Genomic DNA, 15,895 nt, shown 5'->3' with positions numbered 1-15,895 from the left:
CTTCGTTTGCCTTCGTTTGCCTTTGTTTGCCTTTGTTTGCTTTTGGAAAAGTTGTCGCCATGCGAGACTTAGTTTTTTTTTGGCTCAATTTGTGATTAAGTGAAGTTCTAGTCTTGAAAGTGTGCAAAGTGTGGGCCAATCTGGTGGCTGGAGTGATGACACGTGAATGCTGGAAATTCCAGACTTTGAGCGGATTCAGCGTACATAGAAAGAAAATGTAACATTCACGTGGGTCTCTCCTAAGCTTGCCATTGGTCGGTCTGCTGGCCTTAAGTACCCCCCCCCCCCCCCTCAACGTCACGTTTGCTCAACTTTCTCGGTCTTTGGCGCCCAAAGAAAGCTCGAGGAAGGATAAAAATGGCGAGGTTTCGGTACTGCGTTTTCTGTTTTTCCTATTTGTTTTTGTTTGTTTGTTTGTTTCGTTTGTTTGTTTATTTATATTTAATCGTTTTTTTGTTTGTTTCGTTCGTTTGTTTGTTTGTTTCGTTTGCTTCGTTTGTTTTGTGATGTTTTGTTTTCCCTTCTTGATGGCACAAAACAGAAGCAAACAAGACTTTCGGTTATATTCGGTTATATTCGGTTCAATAAAAGTTTGTTGGTTTCTGCACAACAACAACAACAACAACAAAAGTCCCTCTGTCCCTCAAAAGCAGTTTCTCCTCTGTCCTAAAGAAGAGCCTCTTTGTAATCGATCTTGTCTGAATGCAGCTCTCCTTTTGCCTACAGGTTTTTATTCCAACCCTTTTGTTGTTGTTAGTGCCATGTTGTTGTTATTGTTATACTCTGTAAAAGCAGTTGTTGCTGTTGTACTTGTTTGTTGTTTCTAAAGACACTGTTGTTGCTGCTGTTAGCGCTGTTAGTAATCACCCACTTGGCTTGTATTTTTGTTTCTTGTTTTTGTTTTTTGTTTTATTTAAAACACTCTCTGAGTAAGTGATGCTGTTGCTGTTGTTGTTGTTACAGTTGCAATGAGTGTTTGTTAATGTTCCCCCACTTGGCTTGTTTATAATCTATTTTATTTTATCAACACTCTCTGAGTCAGTGATGGTGTTGCTGTTGCTGTTGTCGTTATTATGCTTGCAATGGGAGTTGTTACTGTTCACCCACTTTGCTTGTTTTGTTTTTGTTTCTTTATTTTATCAACACCCTTTGAGCCAGTGATGCTGTTGCTGTTGTTGTTGTTATAGTTGCAATGAGTGTTGTTAATGTTCACCCACTTTGCTTGTGTTTTTGTTTTTGTTTATCAACACCCTTTGTGTCAGTGATGCTGTTGCTGTTGTTCTTATTACAGTTGCAATGAGTGTTTGTTAATGTTCACCAACTTGGCTTGTTTATAATCTATTTTGTTTTATCAACACTCTCTGAGTCAGTGATGCTGATGCTGTTGTTGTTATTGTGCTTGCAATAAGTGTTGTTAATGTTCACCCACTTTGCTTGTTTTGTTTGTGCTTTTGTTTTTCTTTATCAACACCCTTTGAGTCACTGATGCTGTTGCTGTTGGTGTTATTATAGTTGCAATGAGTGTTAATGTTCACCCACTTTGCTTGCTTTATTTGTTTGTTGCTTTTTTTTTTATCAACACCCTGCGAGTTAGTGATGCTGTTGCTGCTTTTGTCATTTTACTTGTATTTATAGTTGTTACTGTTCAGCCACTTTGCTTGTTTTTTAATCTGTTTTATTTTATCACCACACTCTGAGTCAGTGATGATGTTGCTGATGCTGTTGTTGTTATTTTACTTGCAATGATAGCTGTTACTGTTCAGCCACTTTGCTTGTTTTGTTTGTTTGTTTGTTTGTTTTTTTTATCAATATCCTCTGAGCAAGTGATGCTGTTGCTGTTGTTGTTGTTATAGTTGCAATGAGTGTTTGTTAATGTTCACAAACTTGGCATGTTTATAATCTATTTTATTTTATCAACACTCTCTGAGTCAGTGATGCTGATGCTGTTGTTGTTATTATGCTTGCAATAAGTGTTGTTAATGTTCACCCACTCTGCTTGTTTTGTTTGTGCCTTTGTTTTTGTTTATCAACACCCTTTGAGTCACTGATGCTGTTGCTGTTGGTGTTATTATAGTTGCAATGAGTGTTAATGTTCACCCACTTTGCTTGCTTTGTTTGTTTGTTGCTTTTTTTTTTATCAACACCCTGCGAGTTAGTGATGCTGTTGCTGCTTTTGTCATTTTACTTGTATTTATAGTTGTTACTGTTCAGCCACTTTGCTTGTTTTTTAATCTGTTTTATTTTATCACCACTCTCTGAGTCAGTGATGATGTTGCTGATGCTGTTGTTGTTATTTTACTTGCAATGATAGCTGTTACTGTTCAGCCACTTTGCTTGTTTTGTTTGTTTGTTTGTTTGTTTTTTTTATCAATATCCTCTGAGCAAGTGATGCTGTTGCTGTTGTTGTTGTTTTAGTTGCAATGAGTGTTTGTTAATGTTCCCCCACTTGGCTTGTACTTCTGTTTTCTGTTTTGTTTTGTTTTTGTTTTTTTTGTTGTTTTTTTTCTCAACACTCTCTGAGTAAGTGATGCTGTTGCTGTAGTCGTTGTTATAGTTGCAATGAGTGTTTGTTAATGTTCACAAACTTGGCATGTTTATAATCTATTTTATTTTATCAACACTCTCTGAGTCAGAGATGCTGATGCTGTTGTTGTTATTATGCTTGCAATAAGTGTTGTTAATGTTCCCCCACTCTGCTTGTTTTGTTTGTGCCTTTGTTTTTGTTTATCAACACCCTTTGAGTCACTGATGCTGTTGCTGTTGGTGTTATTATAGTTGCAATGAGTGTTAATGTTCACCCACTTTGCTTGCTTTGTTTGTTTGTTGCTTTTTTTTTTTATCAACACCCTGCGAGTTAGTGATGCTGTTGCTGCTTTTGTCATTTTACTTGTATTTATAGTTGTTACTGTTTAGCCACTTTGCTTGTTTTTTAATCTGTTTTATTTTATCACCACTCTCTGAGTCAGTGATGATGTTGCTGATGCTGTTGTTGTTATTTTACTTGCAATGATAGCTGTTACTGTTCAGCCACTTTGCTTGTTTTTTTTTGTTTTTGTTTTGTTTGTTTGTTTGTTTGTTTTTTTATATATCCTCTGAGTTAGTGATGCTGTTGCTGATGCTGTTGTTGTTATTATGCTTTCAATGAGAGCTGTTACTGTTCACCCACTTTGTTTGTTTATAATCTGTTTTATTTTATCAACACTCTCTGAGTCAGTGATGCTGATGCTGATGCTGTTGTTGTTATTATGCTTGCAGTGAGAGTTGTTACTGTTCACCCACTTTGCTTGCTTATTGTCTATTTTATTTTGTCAACACTCTCTGAGTCAGTGATGCTGATGCTGATGCTGTTGTTGTTATTATGCTTGCAATGAGAGTTGTTACTGTTCACCCAATTTGCTTGTTTTGTTTTTTTATTTGTTTTTTTGTTTGTTTTTGTTTTGCTTGTTTTTTTTTATCAATACCCTCTGAGTCAGTGATGCTGTTGCTGTTGTTGTTGTTGTTATAGTTGCAATGAGTGTTTGTTAATGTTCCCCCACTTGGCTTGTACTTTTGTTTTCTTTTTTGTTATGTCAACACTCTCTGAGTCAGTGATGCTGATGCTGTTGTTATTATGCTTGCAATGAGAGTTGTTACTGTTGTAGTTATGTCTGTCATTTGTCCTTGTTAGCAAGTTCTATTTGCCCTCTCTTGCCTTTTTTCAACACAGTTTCTTTCTTTGAGTCATATGGTTGCGAGATCCTCTCAAACTCCATCTCTTTATTTATTTGTTTCTTTTCTTTTTCTTTTTTTTTTTCTCATTCTCCTTCTCATAATAGCAATCACTGCTGCCACCATGCATGTAATGCTAGTTGCTCTCATTCTTTTTCATTTGCTAGTGGAAACTTTGTTTCTTCTTGTTGCTCTCTTTTCTTTCTTTTTTTCTCTTTTGCAGAGGATTCGAAAAAACACAGCTCTTCCCTGCAGTTGTAAACATTCCAGGATTGGATGCAGGCAGAAGAAAAAAACTCTCACTGACTGGTTTCCTTTTTTTAGCAAAAACCGTTGCAAACAAACACCTGAACATGTCTTCTTCACAAGAAAACAACTCTGTTGTTGCTTCTTCTCCAAACTCTAAAGCAAAAAAAAAGAAAAGAAAGCAGTCACAAGAACAGAGAGACTTAAAGCTCAAAAACAAAGTCAGGGCCGCATTAGTTGCAGCGTGTGGCTCCGTAAACAGGGTTGTACCTTTCTATGGTACCAAGAAGAGGTACGCTGTTAGCTGTCCGATGCCTTTGTGCAAACATTCGTCCACAAGCATTAAAAGACACTTGACTAAAAAAGATCATTCTTGGACTTTGGATGAAGCTTCCATCTTTTACTCTGCAATGGTCAGGAAGTTTCAGCATGCTCGTCTCGAACGCAAGTCCGGCTGTCCAAAACCTTACCCCTGTTTGCAATGTTGGAAGTATTACGACCGACTGGACATACACTTGAAAGAGACTCATTTCTACGATTCCAAGATGATCAAACAAAAGATTGCAGAGGCAAAGCGATACGACAACGAGAAGCTCTATGTCCCTCAATTTATTCGACCTGCCTTCTTTGGTATTAAGCCAGTAGCTGAACAAGCGTCTGCATCAGGCTCTGCATCCTCTGCTCCTGGGCCTTCCTCCTCTTTTTCTTCTCCGGTTCTTTCCTCTGATCCTCTTTTAAGCTTGCCCTCACCAGTTGCTGGTTCGTCCGAGGCTCCTTCTGCAAACCAATGCACCTCTGTAGAAAACAAAGAGCTGAACACCGAATCCGTCCTTGACTCTGATTTCGATTCCTTAGAGCACTTGGTTTCCAGCTCCTATGTCTTGACCGAAGAAAAGAGACTCTTGTTTCAGCTGGACAAAGATGCTTTTCACTTTTATTACCAGTCAGCAGATGAGCTCTTCAGAGACTTTGAAAAGTGGCTTGTGGTAGCCAACAACAACACTTGGTCACAAGCAAAGATCTACAAAAATGCAGTTGTGGAAATATTGACTTGTTGTGACAGCACGTTGACGCTGCACCCAAACGCCCTCACCAATTCCAATGTTTTGGAGGATAGATACTTCTCCTTGCACTTTAAGAAAATTCAGCTCAATTCCAAGCTGAGTGAACTTGACCAAACAAAAGCCATGTCTTGTCACACGTTGTACAACCGCCTCGTCTCCCTTTGTCTCCTGTTTCGTTTCAGTGAAGCCAGAAACGTCTATTTCGGACTTTCTCATGAGGCCATCCGACGTTTGCGCTGCAAGGTGGATGAGTTGCGAAAAGTGCTGAGGCCCTTTCGTTCTTTGAGGAGGAGCCTTGTGAAAAGAAGAAAAAGCATCAACATCATCAATGTCAGTTTGCTGACCGAATATGGCAAGTCTGCATACGTAAGAGACTTAGTGGAATCGATTAGAAAGGCGTCTCTTCCGCTGACTAGAGACAATGCTGTGTCTCTACGAAACCATCTTCTGCTCTCTGTCACTGTAATTAACAGTTTAAGAAAATCTAACATTGCTCTTTTAAACATTAGAGACTACATGGCTGCTGAGAAGAGTGAGTGTGGATATTGCATTGTGCAAGAGCGCTACAAAACAGCATACAAGTACGGAGCCAAAAACATTCTAGTGCCGAACGACTTGAAAGTGTTGATCGATATTTATTTGCTGAGATACAGAGACCTTCTTGTCAACGACTCTCACTACATGGCTGCAGACACCAAGACTGTTTTGGAGTTGAGCGACTGCTACAGGCCCCTTTTTCCTTCGGTGAGAGCCAACAAAGACGAAGGTGTGACACTAGGTGCAACTAGAGTGCCTGTTTACCAGATGGGTTCCTCTGCTATCACCTCTAGCCTGACGTCCTGCTTCAGAAAAAGCCAAGTAAACATTCCCATGAAGCGTCTTACTCCCACTTGCATTCGCGGTTCGATAGCCACTTACTTTGCCAACAACAGCAAAGAAGATCGCGAGCGGTTTGCTACACTCTACATGAAGCACAGCAGACACACAATGGATAGCTTTTATGTGTCCCAGTGGAACGCTGCAGAGGAGTTGCGCTTTGCCCTGGGCATCGGACAGTCCTTCGGAGTCATAGAGTCTTTGACTGTTGAAAAGTCTGAGAGACCACCAAAGGAGGAGAAGGATGTGATGGACTGGCTCCGAACTAATGCAGAGGAGTACGGTTTTCATGATGTTGAGGACATTTTTGAGGAAGATTCAGACTCCGGTTCTGACTCTGAAGAATGTGCTGCTACTTTCGGTTGTACCACAGTGGTTCCATTTTCTCCAGCTGTAGAAAACAATGCTCCTTTAGAGGACAGCAACGAACATGTTGTAGATTTCTTGTGTGAACCTAGCTCAACTCCTGTTTCGTCTGTTCCTTCTGAACAAACAATCGCTGGTCCAGTTCTTGAACTATCCTCTGCTCTTGCACAACTAGTTCCTAATGAACAAGCTGTTTGTATGGATGTAGATCAGACTCTAGCTGTTCCTGTTGGCACAGCTTGTTCTCCTCTTGCATTAACATTATTTCCTGATGAACCGGATTTTATTGAACACCATGCACAACTTTCTCCAGTTTACTTTAGTGAGCAAGTGGTTGCCAAACCTGTTTCTGCTGCTCCTGCTCAACAAGTTGCTTTCAGTCCTTCAAAAGAGGTCTTTTCTGTTCTGCTGGAAACAGTGTCTAATGTTGCTTCACAGCAAGATAATCTTATGGCTGTCACACGTGTTTTCCATGCTCCTCCTGAAGCTGCTCTTCTTGAACCTGCTCTTCTTGAACCTGCTCTTCTTGAACCTGCTCATAAGCAAGTGGTTGCCAAACCTGTTCATGTTGCTCCTTCTCTGCAAGTTGTTTTTAATCCTTCAAAAGAGGTCTTTTCTGTTCCTCTGGCTCCTAATCTTGTTGCTCGTCAGCAAACGATGGCCAAACCCAGTTTGTTTCTTTCAGCTGTTCCAGTCCAACAGGCTGGTACTGTTCTTGAAAAACAGCCCTCACCTGGTGCTGTTCAATCTGTTGGTAGTCTATTTAGCCAAAGTCTTGCTTGTACATCCAGAGGTAAATTCTTTTTGATTTTTGATTTTTATGCAAATCTCAACACGCTTTCAAAAAATAAAAATGCCCAAATTAACTCCTTGCCCTATTGTTATTGTTAAAGCTGTAAAAAAAAAAAAAAAAAAGAAAAACAATAAAAAAAACAAAAAAAAAAACAAAAAAAACAACACAGAAGTGTGTATGTATTTGTTGCAGGACTAATTCTGTGATTGCTTAAATGTTTACACAAGTGAATGATACTAAAACTGATTATGTTTTAGAAGTAAAAGATCCAAGAAGAAAAAAAATCAAGTTGGAAATGCCATCTTTTACTCAAGAACACATCGGTAATGTAAAACCTAATTTATACAAACATATATAAACACAAACCTCTTCTTGCACAATTTCAGATGGTTAACTGTTAATAAAAACTAGCCATCATTGCTAAGTGCACTTTTAGAAAGTTGTGTCTACCCGATTTCTAATGATGAAGTTAGAAACATCACCGTTAGAAATCATGCACAGCTTGTTATTATCTCTAACACTTAGAAACTGTTGATGGTTTTTTTATGAATTAGAAAAATGAACATGGTTTTATTTTATTTCAGGATCAACTCAGCCAAGAACAAAGGAAAACAAAGCAGAAGTTAGCCAATGCCAATTAGGTAATCTTTCAAAAACCAGTTATTGCTATCAGTGCAAACAATAAGGTCAACAAAAAAAACAAATAAAAAAACAAAATTAATCTTGTCATGCTTCAGAACCAAATGAATATTCGATTTAATCTCTTTGTGTTATGACTTGAGTTTGTAAAATTTTAGATGAAATAGTTGAAAAGCTGAATGCTTGCCCTGGCCACAACGAATGGTTCAACACCAGAAGTTTTCCTCGATGTGCAGCTTTAGTGTTGGCATACATCTTGCAAGACGTGTTTACAGATGTAAGCTCAAGTTGCTCGTACAAAGATTACCTTGGCATCTTGGCAAATCATAGCAGTGACAAGCTCATTCATGTCTTGCAAAAGTACTCCTACCGAAGCCATATTAAAGACAAAATTAAAAACATGAAGCTAAAAATTCAAAAAGAGGGTAGTTTAGAAAAGTTTGTTCAATATGGCAATATAGTGAGACCATTTATGTAGTTTAGAAAAGTTTGTTCAGTTTGGCAATAAAGATGGGCCTTTTGTGTAGTTTGTTTTCTCTATGCTTTTGCAAATATATTTATCTGTTTCGCTAAATACATAATAAACAAGAAGTTCTGTTAAACTGTTCTCACATTTCTTATTTAAAGATAGTTCAAACTTTTTTTATCTTTAAAAAAAAAAAAAAGTCGTTTTGTTATTCTGTTAACACTTTTAATAGAGTTGCATTTAGAATTACTTCTGATGTTTTTAAGAGTTTGTTAAAAAGCAAATTAATATTTTCTGTGATGTTAAACTGCATAAGTGAAATTTAAAAAAGGAAAACTGCTCCAACCATTTTTCGGAAAAAGAAATCAAAAAGTTCCTTATTTTAAAAGATCTAGACATCCATTTCTTCTTCAGCAAAATAGCGAGGCTTTTTTTATGAACTCTTACTCTCTATTTTTTCATATATTTACACAAAGGATTTTATTAAGTTCAATGTAAACATACATAGAAGTATATTATGTTTTTTTTTTTGTTTGTTTTTTTTTTATGGTGTCTAACTTTTGTTTCACTTCTATTTTATTTTACGTTTATCTTGTTTTATCATGCCTTATTGGTTTTTGCGTTTTGTGATGTCAAGCTGCGTAAGCTAAACTTAAAAGAGGAAAACTACGCTAACTTTTCTTTGAAAAAATATTCAAAAAGTACCTTAAAAGAGAAAGCACACGAATTTAAAAAGTTGTATCTTGCCATCCAATTCTTCTTCTGCAAAGTAGTGAGGCTTTTGCTCTCTAATTTATCTCTATTTACGCAAAGGGTTTTATTTCAATGTAAACACGTATAAAAGAATACTTTGTTAAAAATAATGTTAAAGGAGTTGCGTAAAAAAAACGTCTGAATAAACTTTCTTTACAAAAAAAAACAACTAAGAAACAAGCGCGCCTAAGAAAAACCAGATCGCGATTCACTAAGTCAATAGACGAAAGAAACAAACTTTAAAAAGTCTTTCTAGACAACAAATTCTATTTTTGGCAATGCAGTTTTTGTATTTATGCAACCTATCTTTTGTTTCACTTCTACTTTATTTTACGTTTACCTTGTATTTTGTCTTGCCTTTTTGCGTTTTGTGATGTCAAGCTACATAATCTAAACTTAAAAGAGGAAAACTAGGCTAGTAGAATATTATGTTGTTGGTTTTATATGCAGCCTAACTTTAGTTTCATCTATATTTTGTTTTGCGTTTATCTTATATTTTATCTTGTCTTTTTGAGTTTTGTGTTTTGTGATGTCAAGCTACATAAGCTAAACTTTAAAGACCTTTTTTTTGAAAAACTATTCAAAAACTACCTTTAACAAAGTAGCGAGGCTTTTTATGCACTTTTACTCTCTAACATACCTATATTTGCGCAGAGGATTTTATTTAACTCAATGTAAACATACATAGAAAAATATTGTTACCCGTTTATTTTATGCAGCCTAACTTTAGCTTCATCTGTATTTTATTTTACGTTTATCTTATATTTTATTTTGTCTTTTTGAGTTTTGTGCTTTGTGATGTCAAGCTACATAAGCTAATGTTAAAAGAGGAAAACTACGCTAACCTTTTTTTGAAAAACTATTCAAAAACAACCTTTAACAAAGTAGCGAGGCTTTTTATGCACTTTTACTCTCTAACATACCTATATTTGCGCAGAGGATTTTATATAACTCAATGTAAACATACATAGAAAAATATTGTTACCCGTTTATTTCATGCAGCCTAACTTTAGCTTCATCTACATTTTATTTTACGTTTATCTTATATTTTATTTTGTCTTTTTGAGTTTTGTGTTTTGTGATGTCAAGCTACATAAGCTAATGTTAAAAGAGGAAAGCTACGCTAACCTTTCTTTGAAAAACTGTTCAAAAACTACCTTAGACATAATCTAGATTTAAAAGAGGAAGACTACGCTATTTTTGCTTTGAAAAAACTTTCGAAAACCACCTTAATCGATAGAGATAGCACACGATTTTAAAATGTTGTATCTAGTGATCCACTTCTTTTACACCAAAGTAGCGAGGCTTTCTATGCACTTTTACTCTCTAACATAGCTATTTTTGCGCAAACGATTTTATTTATTTCAATTTAAACATGCCTAGTAGATTATTATGTTGTTGGTTTTTTATGCAGCCTAACTTTAGTTTCATCTATATTTTATTTTGCGTTTATCTTATATTTTATCTTGTCTTTTTGAGTTTTATATTTTGTGATGTCAAGCTACATAAGCTAAACTTTAAAGAGGAAATTTACGCTAACCTGTCTTTGAAAAACTATTCAAAAACTACCTTTAACAAAGTAGCGAGGCTTTTTATGCCTTTTTACTCTCTAGCATACCTATATTTGCGCAGAGGGTTTTATTTAATTCAACTTAAACATACCTGTTAGATTATTATGTTGTTGGTTTTTTATGCAGTCTAACTTAAGCTACATCTATTTTTCATTTTACGTTTGTCTTATATTTTATTTTATCTTTTTGTGTTCTGTGATGTCAAGCTACATAAGCTAATGTTAAAAGAGGAAAGCTACGCTAACCTTTCTTTGAAAAACTATTCGAAATCTATTTTTGAGATAATCTAGATTTAAAAGAGGAACACTACGCTAATTTTGCTTTGAAAAAACTCTCGAAAACTACCTTATTCGATAGAGATAGCACACAAGTTTAAAAAAGTGTATCTAGTCATCCACTTCTTCTACAGCAAAGTAGCGAGGCTTTCTATGCACTTTTACTCTCTAACATTATGCATTTTACTCTCTATTTTTGCGCAAAGGGTTTTATTTAATTCAATTTAAACATGCCTAGTAGATATTTTATGTTGTTGGTTTTTTATGCAGCCTAACTTTAGCTACATCTATTTGTCTTATATTTTATTTTATGTTTTTGTGTTCTGTGATGTCAAGCTACATAAGCTAATGTTAAAAGAGGAAAGCTACGCTAACTTTTCTTTGAAAAACTATTCAAAATCTACCTTTGAGATAATCTAGATTTAAAAGAGGAACACTACGCTAATTTTGCTTTGAAAAAACATTCGAAAACTACCTTATATTTTATCTTGCCTTTGTTAGTTTTGTGTTTTATTATGTCAAGCTTCATAATCTAATCTTAAAAGAGGAAAACTGCGCTAACTTTCCATTGAAAAAGTACTCAAAAAGGACCTAAATCGATATAGATAGCTCACGATTTTAAAAAGTTGCATATAGTCATCTTCTTCAGCAAAGTATCGAGGCTTTTTATGGATTTTTACTGTCTAACTTTCCCATATTTGCGCAAAGGAATTTATTTAGTTCAACTTAAACATGCCTAGTAGATAATTATGTTGTTTGTTTATTATGCAGTGTAAACTTTGTTTCATCTATATTTTACGTTTATCTTATATTTTATTTTGTCTTTTTGAGCTTTGTGTTTTGTGATGTCAAGCTACATAATCTAAACATAAAAGAGGAAAACTACGCTAACCTTTCTTTGAAAAACTATTCAAAATCTACCTTTAACAAAGTTGCGAGGCTTTTAATGCTTTTTTACTAACATACCTATATTTGCGCAAAGGATTTTATATAATTCAATTTAAACATGCCTAGTAGATTATTATGTTGTTAGTTTTTTATGCAGCTTATCTTTAGTTTCATTTATATTATGTTTTAGGTTTATCTTATATTTTATCTTATCTTTTTGAGTTTTGTGTTTTGTGATGCCAAGAATTAAGAGGAATGCTACGCTAACCTTTCTTTGAAAATCTATTCATAAACTACCCTAGACAAAAGCTAGATTTAAAAGAGGAAAACTACGCTATTTTTGCTTTGAAAAAACTTTCGAAAACCACCTTAATCGATAGAGATAGCACACAATTTTAAAAAGTTGCATATAGTCATCCACTTCTTCTGCAGCAAAGTAGCGATGCTTTTTATGCACTTTTTCTCACTAGTTTGCTTATATTTACGCAAAGGAATTCATTTAATTCAATCCAAGCATATATTCAATCCAAGCATATATAGAAGATTATTATGCTATGATTTTTTTTTTCTTTTATGCAGCCTAACAATTATTTCACCTATATTTTATTTTACGATTAACTTTTATCTTACTTTTCTTTTTTGAGTTTTGTGTTTTGTGATATCAAGCTACATAAACTAAACTTTAAAGAGGAAAACTACGCTAACCTTTCTTTGAAAAACTATTCAAAAACTACCTTTAACAAAGTAGCGAGGCTTTTTCTCTCTAACATACCTATATTTGCGCATAGGATTTTATTTAATTTAATGTAAACATACCTAGTAGATTATTATGTTGTTGGTTTTTTATGCAGTCTAACTTTAGCTTCATCTGTATTTTATTTCACGTTTATCTTATATTTTATTTTGTCTTTTTGAGCTTTGTGTTTTGTGATGTCAAGCTACATAAGCTAAACTTAAAAGAGGAAAGCTACGCTAACCTTTCTTTGAAAAACTATTCAAAATCTACCTTTGAGATAATCTAAATTTAAAAGAGGAACACTGCGCTATTTTTGCTTTGAAAAAACTTTCGAAAACTACCTTATTCGATAGAGACAGCACACAAATTTAAAAGTTTGTATCTAGTCATCCACTTCTTCTACAGCAATGTAGCGAGGCTTTTTATGCACTTTTACTCTCTAACATACCTATATTTGCGCAAAGGATTTTATTTAACTCAATGTAAATATACATAGAAGAGTATTGTTACCCGTTTATTTTATGCAGCCTAACTTTAATTTCATCTATATTTTATATTGCGTTTACCTTATATTTTGTCTTGCCTTTGTTAGTTTTGTGTTTTGTTATGTCAAGCTTCATGATCCAATCTTAAAAGAGGAAAACTGCGCTAACTTCTCATTGAAAAAGTACTCAAAAAGGACCTAAATCGATATAGATAGCTCACGATTTTAAAAAGTTGCATATAGTCATCTTCTTCTTCAGCAAAGTATCGAGGCTTTTTATGGACTTTTAATCTCTTATTTACCCAAATTTGCGCAAAGGACTTTACTTAATTCAACTTAAACATGTCTAGTAGATTATTAAGTTGTTTGTTTTTTATGCAGCCTAACTTTAGTTTCATTTATATTTTATTTTACGTTTATCTGATATTTTATCTTGTCTTTTTGTGTGTTGTTTTGTCAAGCTACATAAGCTAAACTTAAAAGTGGAAAACTACGCTAACCTTTCTTTGAAAATCTATTCAAAAACTGCCTTAGACATAAGGTAGATTTAAAAGAGGAAGACTGCGCTATTTTTGCTTTAAAAAAAACTTTCGAAAAATACCTTAATCCATCGAGGTAGTACACGAATTTACAAAGTTGTATCTAGTCATCCACTTCTTCTATAGCAAAGTAGCGAGGCTTTTTATGCACTTTTGAGTTCTAATTTATCTCTGTTTACGCAAATGGTTTTTGTTTATTTCTGTGTAATGATATACAAAAGAGTATTTTGTTAAAGATTAGGCTGCAGGAGCTGCGTAAAAAAACTCTGGTGACCTTTCCTTAAGAAAAAAGCAACTGAGAGGCATGTGCGCTTTAGAAAATTCAAATCGCGATTCACCAAATTAAAAGACGAAAAGAACGAACTTTAAAAGCTCTTACTAGACGTTTGTGTTTATGATAGGCAATGCAGTTTTAGATTTTATGCAGCCTAACATTTGTTTCATCTATATCTTATTTTACGTTTATCTTATACTTTATCTTGCCTTTTTGAGTTTAGTATTTTGTGATGTCATGCTAAATAAGCTAAACTTTGCTAATTTTTATTTGAAAAAATATTCAAAAACTACCTGAATTATAAAGCTAGATCTAAAGGAGGAAAACTACGCTAACTTTTCTTTAAAAAAATATTTAAAAACTACCTTAAACATAAGCTATATCCAAAAGAGGAAAACTATGCTAACTTTTCTTTGAAAAAATACTCAAAAACTACCTTAAACATAAGCTAGATCTAAAAGAGGAAAACTACGCTAACTTTTCTTTGAAAAAATACTCAAAAACTACCTTAAACATAAGCTAGATCTAAAAGAGGAAACCTACGCTAACTTTTCTTTGAAAAAATATTCGAAAACTACCTTTAAACATGATTTAGATTTAATAGATGAAAACTACGCTAACATTTCTTTGAAAAAACATTCAAAAACTACCTTTAAACATGATTTAAATTTAAAAAAGGAAAACTACGCTAACATTTCTTTGAAAAAATATTCAAAAAGTACCTTAATCGAAAGAGATAGCACGCGAAATTAAAAAGTTGCATCTAGTCATCCGTTTCTTCTTCATCAAAGTAGCGAGGCGTTTATGCACTTTTTATTCTCTAATTTATCTCTATTTACGCAAATGGCTTTTGTTTATTTCAATGTAAAACTTTTCAAAAGAGTATTTTGTTAAAGATTATGCTGCAGGAGCTGTGTAAGATAACTCTGGTGACCTTTCTTTAAGAAAAAGCAACTAAAGTAGATGTGCGCCTAAGAGAATCCAAATTGCGATTCACTAAATTAAAAGACATATACAACAAACTTTAAAAGTGAAACTATTTTTACAAGCGTATTTGGTAAAGATGAAATGTTCTTATGACATTTTAACGTTACGAAAAGGATTTTCTTCAGTTCAAATATTTATTACAATTTAAAGTGTTAAATAATGTTACAGAAACGACCTAAAACGCCTGTTGTATTAATTTAAACGAACAAAATAGATAAAAAAAAAAGAAAAACTATCATTAAAAAAAAAAAAGAAAAAAAGAAAAGAAATAGAAGTTGAGGAAAAATAAAAATAAGAACTTCTAACAAAGAGCTCTTCTTTTTATTTTTCAGATTTTAGATGCTTAATTCCTTGAATGAAAAGTTGAACTGATGACCCACTACTAAGGTTGTTCCTAGCCTTCCGTTCTCAAACTAGGCCATTCTGAGAGGCTGTTTGATTAAGTACCGTTGATAGTAGTATCGCACGTAAGAGACTTCTAAAACTCTGATTATTAATTCCTTGAATGAAGAGATGACTTCATACTCACTAACGAGGTTGTTCTTAGCCATCCGTTCTTAAACTAAGCAAAACAGTGAAGTTGTTTGATTAAGTATCACAGTTTGCTGATTTGCACATGCACCATTGCCGAAACTGTGATGCTTGGTTCCTTGATTGGATTGAAGAAGCTCATCACCATGCTTTTTACAAGCTGTCCGTTGTTATGTTTTGCAATTCAGTGGTTCTGTTTTGCAATTCATTTTCTGTTTGTTTAAGTATCATCGATGGTGGTGTCGTGCATGCAAACTTTCCGAAACTCTGATGCTTGTTTTTCTTGAATGGAGAGATGAGCTTATACTTTAGGTGACTTTTAAAACTGCAGTAATTAGTGCCTCGAATGGAAAAACGAACTCATTCTTTACAGACCAAGGTTGTTCCTGGCCATCCGTTAACATACTAGGCAACAGTACAGCGAAGCTGTTTGTTTTACAAGCTTTTGTCGTTTCGAGAAATCACTACATTAAGCATTCGATGGTGATACACGACTGATGGCCAGGTTCTGATTTTCGAATGAAAAGAAGAGTCGCATCCGACCACCGGTCGGCTTTCGACGCAAAACAGCTGTACACACTCGTCCAACGTCCAGTGACTAACTGTTGCAACGAGAAAGTTAGCTTTATTTGTCGTGCAGATTGTCCGCTTTGACGTAAAATGCTAGAAATTTGCTGAACGCTCGGTTTGCGCCGCCCA

At 34.5% G+C, this 15,895-nt stretch overlaps 1 protein-coding gene across 2 annotated transcripts; it reads left to right on the top strand.

Moving 5' to 3' along the window:
- Window positions 1-299: 299 nt before the first annotated feature.
- On the top strand, window positions 300-8,219 carry LOC149876116 (uncharacterized). Of its 2 annotated transcripts, XM_090075682.1 has the most exons (5): window positions 300-371; window positions 4,033-7,053; window positions 7,311-7,376; window positions 7,638-7,694; window positions 7,851-8,219. In XM_090075682.1, the coding sequence occupies exons 2-5, from the start codon at window positions 4,062-4,064 to the stop codon at window positions 8,168-8,170; spliced, it is 3,435 nt and encodes a 1,144-aa protein (XP_089931808.1). In that variant the 5' UTR covers window positions 300-371; window positions 4,033-4,061; the 3' UTR covers window positions 8,171-8,219. The 2 variants fall into 2 exon arrangements, with proteins under 2 accessions (XP_089931808.1, XP_089931809.1); XM_090075683.1 differs by lacking the exon at window positions 300-371 and having other exon boundaries at window positions 1,530-7,053.
- The last annotated feature ends 7,676 nt before the right edge of the window (window positions 8,220-15,895 follow it).

The sequence above is a fragment of the Hydra viridissima genome, unplaced genomic scaffold, assembly GCF_058129835.1.
Source record: "Hydra viridissima isolate aposymbiotic clone 2 unplaced genomic scaffold, HvirCarnegie_v1 scaffold_30, whole genome shotgun sequence".
In the NCBI taxonomy this organism is placed as follows: domain Eukaryota; kingdom Metazoa; phylum Cnidaria; class Hydrozoa; order Anthoathecata; family Hydridae; genus Hydra; species Hydra viridissima.
Note: the sequence above shows the minus strand (reverse complement) of the source record. Positions and strands in the feature narration are given on the sequence as shown.